The sequence below is a fragment of the Opisthorchis viverrini genome (assembly GCF_000715545.1).
Source record: "Opisthorchis viverrini unplaced genomic scaffold opera_v5_217, whole genome shotgun sequence".
In the NCBI taxonomy this organism is placed as follows: domain Eukaryota; kingdom Metazoa; phylum Platyhelminthes; class Trematoda; order Opisthorchiida; family Opisthorchiidae; genus Opisthorchis; species Opisthorchis viverrini.
The window spans coordinates 63,485-87,073 of record NW_008751876.1 but is presented as its reverse complement, the minus strand read 5'-3'; the positions used below and the strand labels follow the sequence as shown (position 1 = coordinate 87,073).

Genomic DNA, 23,589 nt, shown 5'->3' with positions numbered 1-23,589 from the left:
ATGTAATCCATGTCCGATTGCCGCCGTTCCATCCACATCATCATAATCATTGTCAACTGTAAGAACTGTGTACTTATCTTAGAGTGGCTGTAGCTTCCACAATACCCGTACTGTGAAATATCGCATTACAAGGCGGTCTGGAGGTAAAGTACCGTCATTTTTGATAGTAGTGCAAATGCAGTAAGGTGTTTCCCCAAGGCGACCAGCATGTCCATATTTATGGAAGCAGCGGTACTGCCTTATCTCGAGAAAGGACGGGCTAGAAAAGGTCGGCCCTGAAAACCCCACACTCCGATTGCCCGACGTTTGACCATGACCGCCGGCTCGTTATTCAATACGATCGAAATACTTTTCAAACCAGAGTCTGGTGCTGTTCAGAAGGCACTTACTTTGCGCAGCTGCATTAGGAATAAGACATTAATGCCTTAATCCCTGTGCCAACCAAGTGGGTCAGACTATTCAGTCACTGGATCGGGGAAGGGTCCTTCAAGAAAACCCTAACAACCACTACCTCACGAAGTTAGAGGCTAGGGACAGGGTTTTGGACCATGTGGCTATCAGTTGCCGATGGATAGTCTCATTCCTTCTGGGGTACGCAACTTGACTCTGTTCATATTGTACGAGCCAGATTATCACTTCGCTTCCCTTCCGCACCATTCGTGCCAAAGCAGTGCAATTCCATTCGTCAACTTCGACGAATTTCATAGTTCAAGAGTAGCTGATATGGCTAGAAAGCTACTGTAAACTCAAGGTCATGTGGATGACGAAGATTGCTTATAAGTTAGATGGCACTGACATGACGTCAGCTTGTCAGGAGCAGTGTGATCCATAGTACGCTATGGATCAGAGACCTGCCCTCTACGCACAGAGGACGTACGAAAGGTGTCAGTGTTTGGCCACAGGTTTCTCCGTACTATTGGTCGCGTCTGGCTGAGGTGCGACAGATGGTCCTAGGAAGAAGGAATTCTCTCGCATTAGTTGTATTACTCACGCTTCATAGGTACGCTGGTTGCGGCATGTACTCCGCACGCCAGAAAACCGTCTGCTTCGCATAGATCTTTTCATCCACCTGTGTTATGAGTGTAAGCAACCGAGAGGTGGACAGTCTATGACCCGGCAACGAAGCACGAAACCATTGGCCAGTAAAATGAGTCGGGTAGGCCCATGCCATCTCACTGGTTGGGTTCCTAGGGACTCAACTGACTAATGGTTATTGACACTCATCATCGTCATCATCGACAGCGTGATATCGGTTTTCAACACTAACGCTTCGCTGCCGTACATCCATGATTTGTTTTAAATCCTTAATGTGAAGAAATGAATCAAACTGGATGGGCGACTTGGTACGTACTTGGTACAATCATTACGAGGTGCATACACCTCCAGACACTGATTCAAGTAATCTGGAATGAAATATTCATTAGATTGGAGATGAACTAGTGATGAATGAATCGGGTCCCAATACGCTACAGCAATTTTTGTGGCCGATTGGGCCATTTCCTCAACGTGTGGCTCTCACTCCCTCATTCTCCTTATCCCCAGTAAACGAAGCTGTAGGAGCTGAAGCCACTGTACTTCGGTACACAATTTGTAACCAAAAATGAACTGAACTGGACCTTGACAAATTCCGAGACAGGCCTATCCTACGGCAGTGAAGCTTCGGTGTCGAACACTGATATCATGCTGTCGATGATGATGATGATGACTATCTTACAGAAGTGAGCTATGGTACAGACAGAAGTAGGATAGTTTTTGCTGATCTGTTGTGTCCAGTAGTCATCGTCACTCCGTGCATTTCAGCTATTATTGTCCATGTCAGAGTCCTCTGAAGTCGTTGTTGTCAGCTCCGAAGAGGAAACTGAATCCAGACCTTCACTCAACGGTGATCATTGCAGCGACCAAGAATTAGAAGATTCCGCCAGTCCTGCTAGTTCTACTAGTGTGGTTTCAGTGGATGATGATGGATTGGAAGCATCGGATGACGACGACTGTGAAATCGTTACAGTGGAAGACACTCGTGGAGAAGAGAAGTGGCGCGATGTCCATGGTAACTATATTGTTATTCATGATGTCCTCCGTTTGTGTATAGACTGTCCTAACTTTTGCACACAATTATATCTGATAACTATCTGGAAAAGTGTATGTGACCTTTTTGTTTTTCGTTGCTCTTAAGTCAGCTCCTTCGAAGGATTGCCACCGGTTTTGTGAATGATAACTCGGTCTCTCAAAATACTATCGTTTTTTATTCTTTTGGAATCCATTGTATCGAGTTCCGGTCCAACTGACACGTTATGAGACTTGTACGGTTTCCCATAAACTTGCTCTACGTTTGAAGCTGGTGGCTTTGGTTTGACAACACTTCTTCCTTCAGCTGTAGTTTGCTTCATGTGCACCTTGTCGTTTTTTCGTTATTCCAATGTGCCTGTATACCTCCGTAATAGAATGATCCGTTTCTTTGTTTATCCAGAGTAGCTCGACTATTCAACAAGGATGTAAGCTCACGCACTATCCAACGACTTCCTAAAATCGATGAGAGTTTGGTGAGTGAACGAAGCATCGACATGTAAGCGCACGTCAGGCCTCAAAAGAATGCTACCATAGACAACTAGTTCCCTCGGGCACCAAAGATGTCAAAGACCTTTAGCTCGGACAGTATCCCAAAATGCCATTTTGACTCATCTTCCTCGTTCTTACAACTGCTGAGATGACGATCGACCATGGATGCTTGCGTAGGCAATGATTTTTAATATCTCGATAAATCTATCTTCAATAAAGCTTCTCTTAGTTGACCCCTTCTATTTTCCAGTTAGAATTTCGTCCTATTAGTGAAATCAATCTATGTTAAAAACCCGTTCCTACTTAGTCGGTTAAATATGAAGACTACCAAGTCTAGCTTCTTTTAGAATAAGCACCAACCTGATTTTAACCAGTGTACCTAGTTCTGCTTTTTGTCAATAATGTTGTTCTTATTACTACTACCCAGTCTTTTGATTCATCGAAGTATAGGCACCTTTTTACCACGCATTCTCAAAAGAAATAGCTGCACTGGGAGTTTATGCTTTTTCGTTCTGCTTTTGCCGTCGCGTTTGAAGGCTTTGGAAAATTTTGTTCTACCTGGACAACCATAATGACACTACTTTTAAGTGTAAACGTTTTCTTGTTTCCACAAGAGTAACTTCCCACAAGCTATTGTGTAAAATCCGTTCCTATCACATTAGTGGGTACTTCCGGTCATTGTGAAGCGATGGGGATACTATTTTCCTGCCGTCCCCTTATCCTGTTGAATTTTTCCCACCCTTATCGTCAGGGAAGCTATATTTTGGCGTTAGTGTAGTGGCATTCCTCTCCTTACTCTGGAGATAAAAAGATTATTCAGCTGGAACACCCCTTCGGTGTATAATAGCTATGCCACTCGAATAAACACGAGGGCTGGAATACCGCCAGGTGTGTCCAAGCTTAGACACAAGAAGTCAAGAGGCAGAGGTCGGATTCGAACCACGAACCTTCCGGTCGGAAAATTCGCGCTCTAACCACTGAGTCATCTCACCCGTGTGGATATAAATTCAACTGAAGAAAATATACATATATATATATATCGTTCAGCTACGGCACCCTTTCGGTGCCTAACTTCCATGCCACCCGAAGGTTGCATGAGGGCTAGGATACTGCCAGGTTGCCCAAGCCTAGACAGGGGAAGTCGAGAGTTAGGGGTCGAGTTCGAACCATGGACCTTCCGGTCAGTAAATTTGCGCTCTAACCACTTGGGCCATCTCGCCCCATCTCCCTCCATCTTTGAGGATGAAAGTGAGGCGCAAGCTCTGCTGGATAAACTGACCATCGTCATACCATCTTTCGGCATGTATCTAGTGCCTTCAAAGTGAAAACTCATGATTCAGAACGTTCATCCTCTGGAATATCTCTTACAATTCAAAAAGAATCCTTAGAGTTTATGGAGGTGATATGGCAGTTAGGCACCGAAAGGGTGCTACAGATGAACGATGGAGGATTTTCACACCTCGGTCGTTGCCCCATATTTGGCAGTAATGAGACATGTCACTCGGTCTCAAGGGCTGCGTGTACCAGGCTACAGTAAGGGCTTTATTGTTGTTTGATTACGCGACTGATGATGCAAGACGTCTTCGGGATTTCGACTGCCAATTCTTCAGAAGTGTTACTGGTATCGAATGATCGATATGAGTGGATTTCATGCTGTCATTTTCCGGCTTGTTCGATTGAGCACCTCAGATAAACCTGCATCAGATCCCTTCCCTCATCCACTCTTCTTTTCACTCCAAGAATTCAAATGTAATTGGATAAGCTTTGTGGTTGTGTTGCAGTGAGGCATCAATACCAACACTGATTTAGTTGTCTCTGGTGACGATGAAGATGATGGTCAGGGCGAAACAGTCTTACTTTTGTGAACCTGACTGTCCTGATGGTGGATAGGTGGACCTTTGTGGGATAATACCAGAGAGCATCGCAGAAGCTAAACTGTTCTTCAAAGTGTTCTGCCCGTTGTTCAATACTACTTCTTTGTGAATGTATTGGGATCCCCTCTTTTTCGAAAGTCGTTTCACCAACACGACCTCGTAACAGTTGATCGGGCCAACGGGAACAGAGTGTGATACGTACACATTGTAAAAGCTTTCCCCGTTTCTCTGGCTCTTGCGATCCATCAGCGCTCCCTATCCATCCTTGCGCTGTTTATAATGATCTCTTAGATTGACTTGGTCTCTAAAGGTTGATTTGAGTATGGAGAAGCTAATTTACCATCAAAACTTATCTGTGTACGTGGCAACAACTTGCCGAACCCTGGTCTCGTTTTCATGTTGAATATACAATACCATTCAGTCGTCGATGCTTATAGCAAGTGGACAGTCTCACAACTGCCATTACAACTTTGGAATTCTGATGAGTATTCGTCAATTTCGGAGCTCTATAAGCCATTGTATCCTACAATGGTAGTCACCTTACCTTATTGGTATTCGCAGGATTTTGTTGGGAGTATGATGTAATCCATGTCCGATTGCCGCCGTTCCATCCACATCATCATAATCATTGTCAACTGTAAGAACTGTGTACTTATCTTAGAGTGGCTGTAGCTTCCACAATACCCGTACTGTGAAATATCGCATTACAAGGCGGTCTGGAGGTAAAGTACCGTCATTTTTGATAGTAGTGCAAATGCAGTAAGGTGTTTCCCCAAGGCGACCAGCATGTCCATATTTATGGAAGCAGCGGTACTGCCTTATCTCGAGAAAGGACGGGCTAGAAAAGGTCGGCCCTGAAAACCCCACACTCCGATTGCCCGACGTTTGACCATGACCGCCGGCTCGTTATTCAATACGATCGAAATACTTTTCAAACCAGAGTCTGGTGCTGTTCAGAAGGCACTTACTTTGCGCAGCTGCATTAGGAATAAGACATTAATGCCTTAATCCCTGTGCCAACCAAGTGGGTCAGACTATTCAGTCACTGGATCGGGGAAGGGTCCTTCAAGAAAACCCTAACAACCACTACCTCACGAAGTTAGAGGCTAGGGACAGGGTCCCGAACAAAACGCTACATCCTCCCACTGCTGAGTCAGTCGAACTTTTGAGCCAAGGATGCCATGTGGGGTACCTCAACCAAAACCCCTCCGGCTTAGGCAACCGGAATGTATCATTCTTGCAGCTCCGAACAAAACGCTACATCCTCCCACTGCCACCTGAGTCGAACTTTTGAGCCAAGGATGCCATGTGGGGTACCTCAACCAAAACCCCTCCGGCTTAGGCAACCGGAATGTATCATTCCCTCTTGCAGCTCTTCGTTCACTGGACTTCCCCCACACCTTCTCCCCACCCACCGAACGATGCAGTGAGATCAACACATCTGCCAATCCCCTAGCCATTGCTCCGTGTCTGAACCATCGCCCCGGAAAATAGACAAAAATAGTCACTTACTAACCACAAGAGATCTTATCCACATTGCAGCCTTTAATGTCCGTACCCTATGTCGAATCGGGCGACAGGCATCTGTTGCTGAAACCTTGTTTTCCCTATCTATCGGTGTATGATGTGTCTCCGAGATGCACATACAAGGCCCCACTTCGGTTGTGCACATTAAGCCGCTTAGGACGAGCTCAGATGTTCCACATTCCCCTCTTCGGGTATCTGACGGTCCTCACGCAATGCCTCATGGCATCTATAGTATGGAACTTGCACTCAGCCCCAAAGATGAAAGCGCCTGACTGGACTGGATCCCAGTAAACAGTTGTCTTTGTGCTGTGAGAGTGTCTGGCTTAATAAACTTCAATGCAGGTCGATTCAGTAAACGGTATTTACTTATCGCATCTGCATACGCTCTGATGGACTGCAGTTCAAAGACAGAAGGACGGGTTTTATCCAGATCTGTCGCGACTGATTCAATCAGCAAGAAGGACTGATATAGTGATCCTGCGGGGGATGTGAATGTCCAGGTTAGGCGACAAAGTCCAAAAGAAGCACAATTTGGTGTTAAATTTGGAGTCGATACTTAGCGTATGGATTATGGGAAGCGACTGCTGCAGTTGTGTGCAGCTATTCCTGGCTAGTACAAATTTCCAACACAAGCGCTCACATCGAGTTACTTGGAGGCCACCAAACGCAAGACAGTCATGGACTCATTTGGACCATGTGGCTATCAGTTGCCGATGGATAGTCTCATTCCTTCTGGGGTACGCAACTTGACTCTGTTCATATTGTACGAGCCAGATTATCACTTCGCTTCCCTTCCGCACCATTCGTGCCAAAGCAGTGCAATTCCATTCGTCAACTTCGACGAATTTCATAGTTCAAGAGTAGCTGATATGGCTAGAAAGCTACTGTAAACTCAAGGTCATGTGGATGACGAAGATTGCTTATAAGTTAGATGGCACTGACATGACGTCAGCTTGTCAGGAGCAGTGTGATCCATAGTACGCTATGGATCAGAGACCTGCCCTCTACGCACAGAGGACGTACGAAAGGTGTCAGTGTTTGGCCACAGGTTTCTCCGTACTATTGGTCGCGTCTGGCTGAGGTGCGACAGATGGTCCTAGGAAGAAGGAATTCTCTCGCATTAGTTGTATTACTCACGCTTCATAGGTACGCTGGTTGCGGCATGTACTCCGCACGCCAGAAAACCGTCTGCTTCGCATAGATCTTTTCATCCACCTGTGTTATGAGTGTAAGCAACCGAGAGGTGGACAGTCTATGACCCGGCAACGAAGCACGAAACCATTGGCCAGTAAAATGAGTCGGGTAGGCCCATGCCATCTCACTGGTTGGGTTCCTAGGGACTCAACTGACTAATGGTTATTGACACTCATCATCGTCATCATCGACAGCGTGATATCGGTTTTCAACACTAACGCTTCGCTGCCGTACATCCATGATTTGTTTTAAATCCTTAATGTGAAGAAATGAATCAAACTGGATGGGCGACTTGGTACGTACTTGGCTTAGGACGAGCTCAGATGTTCCACATTCCCCTCTTCGGGTATCTGACGGTCCTCACGCAATGCCTCATGGCATCTATAGTATGGAACTTGCACTCAGCCCCAAAGATGAAAGCGCCTGACTGGACTGGATCCCAGTAAACAGTTGTCTTTGTGCTGTGAGAGTGTCTGGCTTAATAAACTTCAATGCAGGTCGATTCAGTAAACGGTATTTACTTATCGCATCTGCATACGCTCTGATGGACTGCAGTTCAAAGACAGAAGGACGGGTTTTATCCAGATCTGTCGCGACTGATTCAATCAGCAAGAAGGACTGATATAGTGATCCTGCGGGGGATGTGAATGTCCAGGTTAGGCGACAAAGTCCAAAAGAAGCACAATTTGGTGTTAAATTTGGAGTCGATACTTAGCGTATGGATTATGGGAAGCGACTGCTGCAGTTGTGTGCAGCTATTCCTGGCTAGTACAAATTTCCAACACAAGCGCTCACATCGAGTTACTTGGAGGCCACCAAACGCAAGACAGTCATGGACTCATTTGGACCATGTGGCTATCAGTTGCCGATGGATAGTCTCATTCCTTCTGGGGTACGCAACTTGACTCTGTTCATATTGTACGAGCCAGATTATCACTTCGCTTCCCTTCCGCACCATTCGTGCCAAAGCAGTGCAATTCCATTCGTCAACTTCGACGAATTTCATAGTTCAAGAGTAGCTGATATGGCTAGAAAGCTACTGTAAACTCAAGGTCATGTGGATGACGAAGATTGCTTATAAGTTAGATGGCACTGACATGACGTCAGCTTGTCAGGAGCAGTGTGATCCATAGTACGCTATGGATCAGAGACCTGCCCTCTACGCACAGAGGACGTACGAAAGGTGTCAGTGTTTGGCCACAGGTTTCTCCGTACTATTGGTCGCGTCTGGCTGAGGTGCGACAGATGGTCCTAGGAAGAAGGAATTCTCTCGCATTAGTTGTATTACTCACGCTTCATAGGTACGCTGGTTGCGGCATGTACTCCGCACGCCAGAAAACCGTCTGCTTCGCATAGATCTTTTCATCCACCTGTGTTATGAGTGTAAGCAACCGAGAGGTGGACAGTCTATGACCCGGCAACGAAGCACGAAACCATTGGCCAGTAAAATGAGTCGGGTAGGCCCATGCCATCTCACTGGTTGGGTTCCTAGGGTCTCAACTGACTAATGGTTATTGACACTCATCATCGTCATCATCGACAGCGTGATATCGGTTTTCAACACTAACGCTTCGCTGCCGTACATCCATGATTTGTTTTAAATCCTTAATGTGAAGAAATGAATCAAACTGGATGGGCGACTTGGTACGTACTTGGTACAATCATTACGAGGTGCATACACCTCCAGACACTGATTCAAGTAATCTGGAATGAAATATTCATTAGATTGGAGATGAACTAGTGATGAATGAATCGGGTCCCAATACGCTACAGCAATTTTTGTGGCCGATTGGGCCATTTCCTCAACGTGTGGCTCTCACTCCCTCATTCTCCTTATCCCCAGTAAACGAAGCTGTAGGAGCTGAAGCCACTGTACTTCGGTACACAATTTGTAACCAAAAATGAACTGAACTGGACCTTGACAAATTCCGAGACAGGCCTATCCTACGGCAGTGAAGCTTCGGTGTCGAACACTGATATCATGCTGTCGATGATGATGATGATGACTATCTTACAGAAGTGAGCTATGGTACAGACAGAAGTAGGATAGTTTTTGCTGATCTGTTGTGTCCAGTAGTCATCGTCACTCCGTGCATTTCAGCTATTATTGTCCATGTCAGAGTCCTCTGAAGTCGTTGTTGTCAGCTCCGAAGAGGAAACTGAATCCAGACCTTCACTCAACGGTGATCATTGCAGCGACCAAGAATTAGAAGATTCCGCCAGTCCTGCTAGTTCTACTAGTGTGGTTTCAGTGGATGATGATGGATTGGAAGCATCGGATGACGACGACTGTGAAATCGTTACAGTGGAAGACACTCGTGGAGAAGAGAAGTGGCGCGATGTCCATGGTAACTATATTGTTATTCATGATGTCCTCCGTTTGTGTATAGACTGTCCTAACTTTTGCACACAATTATATCTGATAACTATCTGGAAAAGTGTATGTGACCTTTTTGTTTTTCGTTGCTCTTAAGTCAGCTCCTTCGAAGGATTGCCACCGGTTTTGTGAATGATAACTCGGTCTCTCAAAATACTATCGTTTTTTATTCTTTTGGAATCCATTGTATCGAGTTCCGGTCCAACTGACACGTTATGAGACTTGTACGGTTTCCCATAAACTTGCTCTACGTTTGAAGCTGGTGGCTTTGGTTTGACAACACTTCTTCCTTCAGCTGTAGTTTGCTTCATGTGCACCTTGTCGTTTTTTCGTTATTCCAATGTGCCTGTATACCTCCGTAATAGAATGATCCGTTTCTTTGTTTATCCAGAGTAGCTCGACTATTCAACAAGGATGTAAGCTCACGCACTATCCAACGACTTCCTAAAATCGATGAGAGTTTGGTGAGTGAACGAAGCATCGACATGTAAGCGCACGTCAGGCCTCAAAAGAATGCTACCATAGACAACTAGTTCCCTCGGGCACCAAAGATGTCAAAGACCTTTAGCTCGGACAGTATCCCAAAATGCCATTTTGACTCATCTTCCTCGTTCTTACAACTGCTGAGATGACGATCGACCATGGATGCTTGCGTAGGCAATGATTTTTAATATCTCGATAAATCTATCTTCAATAAAGCTTCTCTTAGTTGACCCCTTCTATTTTCCAGTTAGAATTTCGTCCTATTAGTGAAATCAATCTATGTTAAAAACCCGTTCCTACTTAGTCGGTTAAATATGAAGACTACCAAGTCTAGCTTCTTTTAGAATAAGCACCAACCTGATTTTAACCAGTGTACCTAGTTCTGCTTTTTGTCAATAATGTTGTTCTTATTACTACTACCCAGTCTTTTGATTCATCGAAGTATAGGCACCTTTTTACCACGCATTCTCAAAAGAAATAGCTGCACTGGGAGTTTATGCTTTTTCGTTCTGCTTTTGCCGTCGCGTTTGAAGGCTTTGGAAAATTTTGTTCTACCTGGACAACCATAATGACACTACTTTTAAGTGTAAACGTTTTCTTGTTTCCACAAGAGTAACTTCCCACAAGCTATTGTGTAAAATCCGTTCCTATCACATTAGTGGGTACTTCCGGTCATTGTGAAGCGATGGGGATACTATTTTCCTGCCGTCCCCTTATCCTGTTGAATTTTTCCCACCCTTATCGTCAGGGAAGCTATATTTTGGCGTTAGTGTAGTGGCATTCCTCTCCTTACTCTGGAGATAAAAAGATTATTCAGCTGGAACACCCCTTCGGTGTATAATAGCTATGCCACTCGAATAAACACGAGGGCTGGAATACCGCCAGGTGTGTCCAAGCTTAGACACAAGAAGTCAAGAGGCAGAGGTCGGATTCGAACCACGAACCTTCCGGTCGGAAAATTCGCGCTCTAACCACTGAGTCATCTCACCCGTGTGGATATAAATTCAACTGAAGAAAGCATCTATTACGTGCTTCCAGCTCTTCATAATGAATTTATTAAAGTTGCAGTAGCAGAATGCCCCCATCATTGAATATCACAAGAACAGCAGCCACCCGTGAGTTACTGGAATGATTCAGGCAGATGAACTATTTAACTGCTGAACATGTCACCACGTACTCAGTTGTGAGACGAATCCCTACAGGGCGTAGCTGATTGGTCTGTTTCACTGCGACAAAAGCCATCGTAATCAATGAGGATGATTATGGATTTCATCAACTTTAGATTCAGCATTTGCGATATTGGGATTATTTTTTTCGGGTTGATGAGTGGTAGAAAAAAACGTTAGTTGCTTTCTATCCCCCCTACCCCTCGCGATTCTAAAAACCTGTTTTTCGACACATTGGCAGAAAACCACAGGATTTTATTTGACCAAGTTCAACCAGTTCACAAAGGTCTGACAAAAAACGTAGAACGGTGCGGTGCGGAAACTTTGGCAATTCGCGTACAGTCAGCCAGACTCAGTGGATCACTCCATATCCTCTGTTTAGTTAGAGCTCGTAAACAGCAACCAAATAGCGCGGCTAGCTTACCTCAGCTTGAGGGCACGCACACGGCTGTAACACCTTGACTAGTTGATCAACCTCTTTAAGGTTGGCTACAAACCAGTGGATACCAGTCAACCTTTGTTTCTTTTATCCTTCATGGTCCTGATTATTTTTCCCATGGTGAGGGTCATCCATGGTGATCAAACTTTTGGTTTAGTGAAAAAAAAATCTGCAGCTAAATTTTCCACTACCAGGCAACTCAACCAGTTGTCGCGCAGCGTGAAATCTGTTCGGTCCCGTTCCTGTGGACATCCTAGAGTTCGTTCCCTCTGTTCCACTTTCCATGTAATTCGATTTCCCATTATGTTTTTTATTGTCGAGTATCATTACTCCTTGGCCTTTCTGCCCGTACAGGCCCGTTCAAGATGTTGAACGCTCTGCTTCAGGCTGGCCACACAGATCCTCGACTTTTACTCACACGAATGTTCGGAATGGACGATAAGTCGGTGCCGAACGAGACTAGTCAACAGTGGGGACTTTTGTTGTCCCTTCTGGCCGAGCCAATGCCTCGACCGAGGTTACCACATGTGAACACGCTGGAGAAAGTTGTGGAATTGTTGCAATCGTCTCGGTTCATTCTGGTTGTCACTGGTGCCGGTATTTCCGTGTCCTGCGGTATCCCGGACTTCCGGTCGCGTGATGGAATTTATGCACGATTAGCCAAGGATTACCCAGATTTATCCAGTCCCCAGTCAATGTTCGACATGTCCTATTTCCTCCGAAACCCATTGCCCTTTTTCAAGTTTGCAAAGGTTAGTTCTTTTTCTACATTAGATGGAGGTGTTGTTTATAGCCAAGCTGTTTTTATGCTCCTTTCTTCATCGTGGGTTTCGTTTTGGTGACCTTTCATTCACTTGTTTCCAGGAAATTTTTCCAGGACAATTCGCTCCGTCTCTTACACATCGGTTTGTTGCTCTACTGGAATCAAAAGGAACGCTGTTACGCAACTACACACAGAATATTGACACTCTGGAACAAGCCGCAGGTATTACACGCCTGATTCAGTGCCATGGTGAGTTGAACCAGGACGCGAATGTTTTTTGTTTGTTTGTTTGACGGCGAGGGGTATATTGAGTGAAGTGCCAGTATTATTCCTAAATATCCCAGTTTTTCCAATTCGGAACGATCAATTTTAGAATTAGAATTATTCAGTCCATGAGCTGCCTGTTTTCATCTTTGTTTTTTCTTGCTCAGAAGTATCAAACTTGGGTTCACATCCAAAACATTTCCTGGGATTTCGAAGCCATTCCTTATTGGAGACGGTCTAACGAGAATAATAAACTGTTTGTTCAACCAAGAATCGCAAACGTGATCCAGGTCATGAATGATCGCCTAAGCAAGAATAAGCACACTATAACTCACATAGACTTGTAAACACTGCTTATTAGGTGAGTGTGCAACTGTTTTCAAATGGCCAGTTTTTCTAGATATACCTCATGAAGAAGGCCGAGTACTGAGGCACTTAGGTGCAGAAGCCCACCGAACCAACAGCGTGTGTGAATGCGCGTGAGAAAAGCACAATACTGGTACCGGTGATACCAAATGGTGAAAAAAACAATAGTGGCTTACGTAGACACGCCCAACCGAATAATTCCGAAGTGTTTGAGTTCTTAACACTGGAAGAACGAGCAAAACCCTACTATACCTTCGAGAATATTGGGTTGGTATTTTCTGAACGAGTTGTCGCATCACAACGACTTTGGCATTTTTTTGAAAGCATTGGACAAATATTTTCTATGAATTGACTCCTACCACTGAGGAGTAGTTGCCATAATAGCGGCCTAGAGTGAATTACCGGGGTCAGAACCAACTAGGTAAGGGATGACGGCGAAATTTAGTTGTAGCATAGGTATGTTTATGAGCACGATGGTCAGAAAAACCGCGCTTTAACTACTTTTATCACTTGCCGAAAAAAATGATTACACTGTCTCCCGTAAGTTAAGTCAATCTATACAAAAGACCATTGACTTAACCGTAATACTCAAATGGAGCCAACTATCGGACGAAGCATGGCAGAAAAGTTCACCATGTGTAGCCTAGATGGTAGACGTCACTCCAGAAACGATTAATGGATGAGAGCAGGGGAGACCGAGCTCAGAGCTCATGTGGACATCAACAAACGCGTCAACCAACAGAACCTTCCAGTCGTAACTGGAAGTTAGTCGGCCAGTAGCGCACACTCCACGAATCAGCGCGCAACCACTAACGCATTACTGTGCTCCGCCTTCCAAAGCCGCATTGATGTTGCGACCTTGGTTAGTGACAAAAGGCTTGCAACCGACGCGGCGAGGGAACCAACGGTCGAATAATATTGGATTTTCCGACCTGCATTTCGTTATCGCCCTTCCAGTTTGTCCGCCGACATTTCCGATTTACATATGATATACAGTCTCATCCTCAGGAGCGCATCCAGCTCTACGCAAACCGTTTCTCTTATCATGACTATGTGCAAGTGTCTCACGGTTCAACCACTGGACAGGTAAATCTGCATCGGATTCGAACCGGTTCTCGCTACCAACCTAATGAGGCTTCATTTGCACTAGACATCACACCAGCACTCATTCTTTGCTAGTTGTTTGCTATTTACTAGAAAATTAAAAGTGAGTCCGGATATGATCCTCCAGTACTTTATTATGTACTTACCCTTACTTGGATATCATTTATGTTTTTGAAGATAAATAGGTTTGCAATAGGCTGACTGTCAGCGTTTTGTGATGGATTTGCATGTCTGGACTTCTAATGTCGATCTCTCTGTAGTGTCAGTTTTGAGCTACCATGTCAGGAAATGCTACTAGACCATAGGATTGAGGTCAACTGGCCGAGGCCAAATGCTGTCTGTCCTATAAATGATTGTTTTGAAGCGAAACCTCAATTTCTATCATTGGAATCCAGGCTAACATCGACCGTTTTCTATGGTTAGTCAGTTAGTCACTCAGTTCGGGTGAGCAAGCCAGTCAGCGGATTGACAGGTACATCCGAGATGACGATGCCAGGCGTATGCACGCCAAATATTTGCTCACGCGGTTTCGCCATTCATTCTAAGACAAAGGTCAACAACCCCGAATGTCCAGCCAGCAGTCTAGGTTGGTCGTGAGCCATTCGAGACACTTAAGACACACAGCATGCATCTGTCTTTCCTCTCTCCGTATATCCGTGAACCCATCAACGAAACATGCAGTACTGGTAACTTCGCCTCGGGGGTTGCCCGGGGAACGAACGATGGTTGCCTCCAAGGGGCTCTGGTCAAACTACTTCTTGTGCATGATATTGGTCTCTGTTGGAGAATATTATGAAAATGATTCTGAGAAAGAATGAGGTACCAACTGCGGCAATTCATTGTTCGATTCCTTGTAGAGCTGTTTTCCAGTCTGACCTGACCGAAATGTGATATACTTCCTCCAAAGATGGCAATGAATGCAACATATCAATTGTGACTCTCGGGAGAACGATTTCTGTCGTCAGATGACGCCTGGTTTCATGACGGGGATTGCGGGTTTTCTCAAGTAGAATAACAAGCTAGCTGAAAGCACTTCCTAGGACGAGTTTACATTGTATTGAAAGTATCTAAGTCTTTTCGCTAAGCAGAACTGGTCACTTAGTAGTGTCAAGTATTATTTTGAACAACCTGGTGAGCTAGTTCTCTGTTAACCCGACACTCGAACGCCACGGGTTGTTTAGGCTACCAGGCGGTCGCATTAATCCACCTGGGGTTCCCTCTCCCACTACCTAAGTAACTCAATACCGATTATCTGGTGTTGATAGCTCTAGTCCTAGTTCACGAAATCAACTTGTTAATTTCTGTTGATACCATATACCACCCGTAAGGCTGAACCAGACTTATCGATAGTCAGCTGCCAAAGTCGCTCTGTTTGATCGACGTTACTGTTATTTTTTGCCTTTAGTTACCCAACTGTAAGTCTTATTGATTCAAGAGCTGATTTTTTTTCCTTCTCAGGCTCCTTCGCCACTGCCACCTGTACCTCCTGTAAATATCAAGTATCAGGTGACGAAATCAAAGAAACAGTGTTCGCACAATCGATCCCTTACTGTCCCCGATGTCGTCCCTCAGACCGCACCACAAATGGGAGCCCTTCCAGTTCGAATTCTCCAGGAGGTGGCTCACTTGTGACTGGCTCAAATGGGATCCCAAAGCCCAGGAAAATCCAGCAAAAACCTAAAGATCCATCGTTTGGTGTTCTAAAACCTGATATTGTATTCTTTGGCGAGGATTTATCCAGCGAATTTCATGACACACTCGCTGGTGATGTAGAAAAAGCTGATTTAGTTTTAGTCATTGGTTCATCACTGAAGGTTCGACCAGTCGCACACATTCCAAGTGAGTGAACCTCGTGTTTCAATTCATTTTCATTCAAACTCATTTTTACATCTTTCCTTGTGAATACGACCGTGGCGATCATGTTGTTTTATAGTGGCTCCAGTTGAAACGAGTGTTTTCTGTTTCTATTTACAGCCCTTTCGTCGAAACCACCTTTCTTCACTTAGGGAACTACTGCAGAAGCTATTTTGTCCTTTGATGTATTGGATGAAAACTTGAGAATATGCAACGTGCCCTCATAGAAACAGATACCATTGGGATCGAACGAAATCGTTCGATTCTTTGGGACGCACAGTCTCTGTTGAGTGAGATTCTGATGTCCACTAAAGCTGTCGCAAAATGCACAAACACCAGATCGACAATCCGGATGCCTCAAATTTTTTGTTGTTTGAAAGATGTTTGTTTGTTATGCGGATCTGTGTATGCTTTGGTGCGGTATGTCACTGAGATAGCTTGGTGGATTTCATTACACAGTTTCCCCTTTTTCTATCACGATTAAGATCAGAAACAAGAGTGTTAAAAACGAAAGCTCAATAGGTTTAGTTTTGCGAACCTACTTCTTCTTCATTCTATTGGTTCCCTACTACTTGTTACTAGATTCGATTCCGGAAAGCGTCCCCCAGATATTGATTAACCGCGAACCTCTCATAAATCACGACTTCGATGTGGAGCTGCTAGGGGACTGTGATGTGATCGTGAACGAGTTGTGTCTTCATCTAAATTGGAATCTTCCCGGTTCACCGTCGTCCCAGGCGCGAAAATTTATCCCTTTATGTGATTTGATGGCTGAACGAGCGAAAGGAGGATTGCAGACAAAACTTGGGTCCAAATCGCCCGGATGTATAGAACAGTCCAAAGCAAACGGTCTAAACGACGTTGACCAAACCCAGGAGCAGGATACCACTACTACTGCCGCCTCGGCGCAAACTTCCAGCTTAACTGATGCTAATGGGACCAGTCGATTAGAAAACGACAGATCCTGCCTTCTTGATGACACACCTGACGAAGTGGTTGAAGTCGAGGGGTCAGACGATAGCGAATTAGACGAACTTTGGGATGTCGCCGCTTTTTTACCGCGTGAGTTTCGCTACTTGTTGTTCCTTTATGGCCGTATCAACTTTGAGCTCATATGGAACTGCCGTGATTTCCATACGTGTGTTGGATGTCGTAGAAATCCACCCTGAATGGTTAAAGAGACGACCTGCTTTCTGCATCTCTTCCATCGGGTTTTCATATTCACAGGCAACAGAGCTACAGTGTGAACTACATCGCCCTGCTGTGTGCCCTTCTTGGTAATTATCCGGTTTCGCAGATATGTTCTTTTCACTCACGGACTGCCAGGTTATCATGTCCACATTTTATCTCCTATGTATAGTGCTCGAATTCAAACCCTTAAATTTTAATATGAAACTTCTCTAAACCTCAGTAGCACCCGTCCAACTGTTTTGTGATTGATTGTGAGTAGTCATATGCCTCACTACTTCTCTCTAGGGCAGCTACATTTTGGAAACTCCAACTTAGCAGAAAGTGTCCTGCATTTTCGGGAGAACAGTCCCCTAACTCTGTTTGCGTATCCCCACTGTAGGTTCTGCAAACATTACTTGATTAGGGTGGCTCTAGGATGGGTCCGTCATTCCGTCAGGTTCGTAGTATTTATGTGTATAAACGCTACTTTTCTGGCATATGCGGCAATACATTGATCGTTCTAGACCTTAAATACCGTTTCCTGTTTAGTTTTCTGTTAGGTTCAACTAATTCTCTGAAAATTCGAACCCACCACGGGTGTGGTTCTACCAAACTTTCGAGCAGTCGGAAATGTTTCACGTTTTCTGAGTAGTAGACTTTCACGCCAAGGAGGTATGGCGGTTCAATTTGGATCAAGGAAATCGCATCATAACTATAGACAATATTCTTGTAAGATGGAGCCAAAAAATGACTAAACCCTGAACCAAAAATGTGTGGCTCACCTGCTAGGCTAAAGCGACATACAAGCAAGTTACGGCTTTGTCTGTTCCTCAACATACGTACAGAATGATTTTAAGTAAAACTTCAAAGTATTAGAGGTATCATCTGGCTCTTTACGGAACTTTCGAATCCAAGTGACTTGGACGATTGGATGGTTCGGCGATTTGCCATCGCTTTAGGCAAAAACATGTTGAGATCTATTCCAGCAACTCAAGCCGGAGTACAGCAGTATGTTGCGCTTGTCATCGTATACAGAGCGCGGAGCAGTTACACGTAAATTGGTGTGACCTACACCTCAAACTTCATGGCACAACCAAGAGTTTCTTTTTGGCCGTAGAATCTTACTACTTTTGTTTTGTAAGTAGGTAGTATGTACACAAAATCCCATTTCGCTCACAATTTTGTGGGAACTTAAGCATACCCCCAAGAGTTTTAAGCTCATGCTTGCTACTCTTTTGGGACTGAGGGCTACTGCGCAATTTTTGATCCGTTCGCATTCCAGCAAGTGTCGGCTGTGCCCCACATAAGATCTAAATGATACAACTGCCCCCTCTGAGGAAGCAAATTCAGGGGGTTTCCTATAAAAAAAACCCACCTGAGGGGAACTACTAAAAGTGTAGCAATCCATCGACAGAAAGGCAGTTGTAGATTTTTCTTTAAGGTTCCCAAGCCGCAGCCAAAAATGCACTGGACTACTGCTTCAGCCCAGTTCAATTCAGTTTGACAGCCATCGACTGTGTACATATGAACAATCGTTCAGGCCCCGTCCGCTGTTGAAGCGGATAATGTAGGACGAGTAGAACAACTGAATAGTGAATTATGTATTAGGCGAAAGAGTAGAATGGTGGCACCGTTTGCATTACATTGCTGTGTCAGTGAGTACATATGGCCGTTGATCTGATTGGCCTCCAAAGCCTTAACTCCACAGGCGTCATGCAACGCTGCAGCTAAGACCCGTTTACATTATTGGGTTTCTCTCATTATTATTGCATTGCCTACCTCGCAGCATATCCCGCTATAAACGCTCCTCAATAAGCATGATGTATGGAGCAATCCATCACCTGGCCGATGGTAATGTCCTCAGCACATTCTAGCTCTTTGAGCTTTTCATCAACCATAACTTACACCGATGAAATTAGCAAATGTGGTGGGTGTTCCTCTGGTAGTTAATCCAACCACAATTTTTAAAAATGGTGACAAAAGACAGCCCTAACATAAATCACTTCCGGTGATGAACGTTTCACGGGTTTTGAAATGCGAGGATCGGAAAACCTTGATGAAGATGTTCGGAACATTGTTTCAGCGAGGCTTGGTAGTAAGTCATCAGAAAGGTCGACTTTTTGATCTTCCTAAATTTTCAGAGATCATCACTAAGAAGTGCCTGGGGCAAGATAATTGAAGTGGTTGGAGCGCGAACTTACTGACCGGAAAGTCCCTGGTCCGAAACCGACCTCTGCCTCCCGACTTCCCTGCCTAGGCTTGGGTAACCTGGCAGTTGCATGGCAGGTAGGCACCGGAAGGCTGTTATAGCTGAACAAAAAAAGTGCGGTCGAGTTAGTCAAACAACGATTTCACGTTCAATGAGAAAAATATCGTCTACATGTGTGGTTGTGCTCGAGAGGTTGTTAGGAGGTAATGAGGTGTTCCATCCATCCATTCTCACGACTCTACTACTCCTGAGTGCTGGAAAACCTGCATAGGATGTTGCTTGTCGGCCATTTTAATTCGATTTTCGTTAGACCGACACTTCCATATTTTTCACTTGCAGATCCAAAACCATCGCCTTCCAAGTGCTTTCCACGATTTTTGTCAGAATATGTATTGGCCCCTTCTGTCTTTAAAAGTGATATAGAGAGACAGTTTGTGTTTGGTTATTTTCGAATGTTTGTTTCATGTTTGATTTCATCCATCATTGGATTCAAGCAGTTCGTATCCCGTTATTAGGCTACTTGAATGTTGCTTATTATACTGGCACCTAGGATTAAGCCTTTCTTGGGAGTGTTTCGCCCATCAAAGCCGAAAACCCGACTTTTAATAGATTATTGAGACGTGTTTTTCTGTAGTGTCTGCAACGGAAGGCAGCTTTCCTAGTCTACTGTTGCAGTTAACGTGGGACAGTATCCCGTTGTTTTTTGAACCCACGGTAACTGTTCGACTTCTTGAGCTTTCATTAACCACCACTTTTCTTGACTGGTTTTGAAACTGCAGACCGTGTGCCCTGTCAGAGACCTTCGTGCTGGATCGTACTGTCAGTTAGTTGGATCGCTTTCCTTGTATTCACTAGTGACACTAGGCGGTGGCTTCCGTTTCGAGACACGCACAGCTAATAGGTACCGTTTGAATTTCAAACCGGTTTGTTTCGAATTTGAAAATTGTCTGCCTCCATATATTCTTGACGGCTTCGTCTTCCATGTGGTGAATGTCCTACTACTGTCACCTTGCTTACAGGGTGACGATTTAAGACATGAACATGAAACAAAACGCGACGTTTGTGGTCAACATGTTCCAAAAGGAGCGACAATCTTTAACTCGCCGTTTATGGCTAACTTCTATAGGATTGATCTGTCCGGTTGATTGGTTATGATCGGGGGCAGTCAGGTAACGCGATTTTCACATTTGGTTTGAAACTTTGTTTTTGCGACAAATAGGTGGTGATCAGTGCAGGTAGCAGGTTTTGGGGTTTTCCTGGGAAATCCTGCCTGAAGCCACTGACCCAAAAGTTCGACAGTTGTATGACCTGCAATGCTACTGTGGGTAGCAGGTACTATTGGTCATCGAGCTCTGTTCTTAAAAGGCTCTCGGCCGTATTGAGTACGGTTCCGGCGGTCGCAGCCAACTGTCGGACGGTCAGAGTGTGCGGGAGAAGACAGCTTCGCAGCTTCCATAGATATGGAAGTGTTGGTCGTTTTGGGTAAACTCCTTGCTGCCTTCCCACTCCCGTCGGAGAGGACAATGCAAATTTATTCCCAAACTGTTATAATTATAATTACTCTTGGTTCGTTCTTTCGACCCTCTGCTTGTCTGATTTTTTGGACTACTTGGAAAGACTACACCTTCAGAAACGAGGTCCCCTGTACCCTGGGGATCATTGCAGCACTCAAGCCCGACCTCCATGTTAAGGTGGCAGCTTTTCTGCTCATGGGTTGTCGGAGTTTTTAGCAACATTGTGAATAGTATGTTATGTTTAGACGGATTCCGGTATTCTGTTCTTGCTATATTTTGTCTATTTGTGATTCACCTACTGATTTTACCAAAACTGAACAAACACCAGTTCTTTTTGGCAGAAAACGCTACTCATGAGGCCACTGAAAACTCTTCGACATTATCGATGTTACCCTCCTTTAGGCTCATCAGGTTCTTCGCAGGTTATCATCTATTCGAACTCCTTGACTGTATACGCCGCGCTTATTGTGGTGTAGAGTAACTAATTGCTTCGACTGACAGTTGCTCTACCACCAAGGTGCTAGAATGTAATAGCTCTTGTTCGTCCCGCAAGTTGTACTCCCATCCTAAATGTCCTCATTGCCAGCAAGCCATACTACAGCGCAGTGGGACAGAGCTTCTTCACCACCTCATCTAAATTGGCAACTGATGCTCTCATTTCATAAGGTTTCCCATACTGAAACAGGCGTTATCATATACTGATGGCTTTACTCATTGTTAGCAACGCGTCTGTGCTTGTCAACGAGAACACAATCACGTGGAGATGTCAGATTGCACTGTCACTACCGTTTCAGCTGGTTATGGAAGTCACAACTTAGGAAAATCGAATCCCCCTTGTCGCTTTGCGATTTGAACACCTGTTGCAGTTACGATCCGGGTGACTGACACCCCCATCTCGCCCTTATCCTAAGCCCTCCTCACCACGTCCTGTTGCACAGTCTCAAAATCCCCGTTACCTTAACTTCATTCGTCCAAGTCCGATGCAACTGCGATCGCATTCGTGGAGTCGTCAGTGACCCGACCTTAAAAATCTCGCCCAGTAAAAACTGTAGATGGGTGTTTGGTTGGATATGCTTGCCCCATAGTCGAGTTCGGCTCCGACATTTGAAGTCGGGCCATTGTGTATCCAGCCCTCTCTCAATTAAGGTACATATCAGAAGCAGAAATGGCACTACGGCACATCATTCACCCAGACATATAAATTTACAAGTGGTGGGTTTCAGATCCAGATAACATGATGACTTCCTTTATAATGAAAATACAGCTGCACACAGCATACACTTAATTAGTACTTTTGAGTTTAACAGAAGAGACAATCCTACTTTTTGTATGGACAGTCTTTTTCTATACAGGGTTTTCCGTTTATTTTAATCGAAGGAAATGGGGGAATCGAAAAACTGTCCCTATGGGAGCCTGATGCTTATATGCGCGGAAATGAAAGAGAGAATTGATGACTGTACCAGTGCTTGTTATTGCACCAAAATCCTCATTGGACTTCTCAATTTTTCTTGCAGCCGACTCGTTCACTCGCATTCCCCCGAACCAGTATGTATTCCCCGGAGCAGAACTATTCATCTCTCAAACCGGGGTGTTGCCCGAAACTGAAAGTGAACAAACGGGCTCTCTCCACACTTCACCTATCCCGGCCCATGCACAGTTGGATCCGGGGACCCTAGTGATGACTATGAGTGAGGAACCCAGTGCAACTCGTTTATCTCACTTTTTGGACCGATTTCCTGGATCGTCTACAAAAAACCACTCAGCTCAATCAACAACTGAGGACCCCCATACACTGGTTGTTCCGTGTTCAGCTGCTGATTCGTTTTGCGAAGGTGGGGAAGTACAGTCCCAAAGTATCCCAAATAATAGATCCAGTCCTCTTCTTCCCAACGAATCACCAAATGTGTCCAGCTCGCCAATGTTCAACCCGGACAAGACACCCACCACTGCTGTCTCCGACCTGGAAGCCGGTCCGGAAGTTAAACGCTCTCGGTTGGATCTTCAGGACATCTCATCATGCTTATGAACCATTATTTGTACAGTCTGTCGATATTGCTCTGCCTCCTGACCACCCACCTCCGGAACAGCTCTGTTGCACCTTACTACCTGATTCTTCTATCATCCTGCATTTTGAAGTTACACGATGATTTTCCGGCTTTCTACTGCTCTTTTCTGATTCCAGTTGGGTGAAGTCAAGTCGAGCCACTGATAGCCTCATTCACTCCAACAGGAGAGACCAATTACCTCAGTGGCTACAAATGTATGGGAAAGATCTGCATAGATAAAGGGGACAAGAGCAGACAGCTTAAATATAAACAGGAGTTTCCTAAACGAGGCTGCGGCAAATATTTTCGCAATAATACAGAAAATATGTGACTTTCAGGCAAAACTGGGGACAAAGTGGCTTTCGAAAAAATCATAGTCTAGGATGACGTAAATCAGATCGGTTTTCTATGGGGTTTTGAGTTGATTGCCTAGAGTAACTGGTGCGAAGCCGTAAAAGTTTACAGCTTCAAATGGAGAACTGTGCCCTGGTAGCCTAACTGAAAGTTCGAGTGTAACCTAGCCACACTTAGTTTGCAGTTTTATGCAAAAAACGACACCTTTTATTCGATCGGTTCCGTCAGTATTTGCTGAAACACCGGAAACGGCCAAAATTGTTCGATATTTCGGCAATTTCTAAGACTTTATATTACCAGATGAAGCTGTTAGTCACATAGGATGCATTT

At 44.7% G+C, this 23,589-nt stretch overlaps 1 protein-coding gene across 1 annotated transcript; it reads left to right on the top strand.

Annotated features, from left to right (window-relative positions):
• Window positions 1-567: 567 nt before the first annotated feature.
• Window positions 568-23,013, top strand: T265_08445 (hypothetical protein; the record flags this gene model as incomplete). Its single annotated transcript, XM_009174252.1, has 10 exons — window positions 568-740; window positions 815-935; window positions 1,001-1,156; window positions 1,801-2,047; window positions 9,272-9,499; window positions 11,971-12,368; window positions 12,481-12,628; window positions 15,572-15,952; window positions 16,550-17,029; window positions 22,375-23,013. 10 exons carry the CDS (start codon window positions 568-570, stop codon window positions 22,884-22,886), a joined length of 2,844 nt encoding a protein of 947 aa, XP_009172516.1.
• Between the last annotated feature and the right edge of the window lie 576 nt (window positions 23,014-23,589).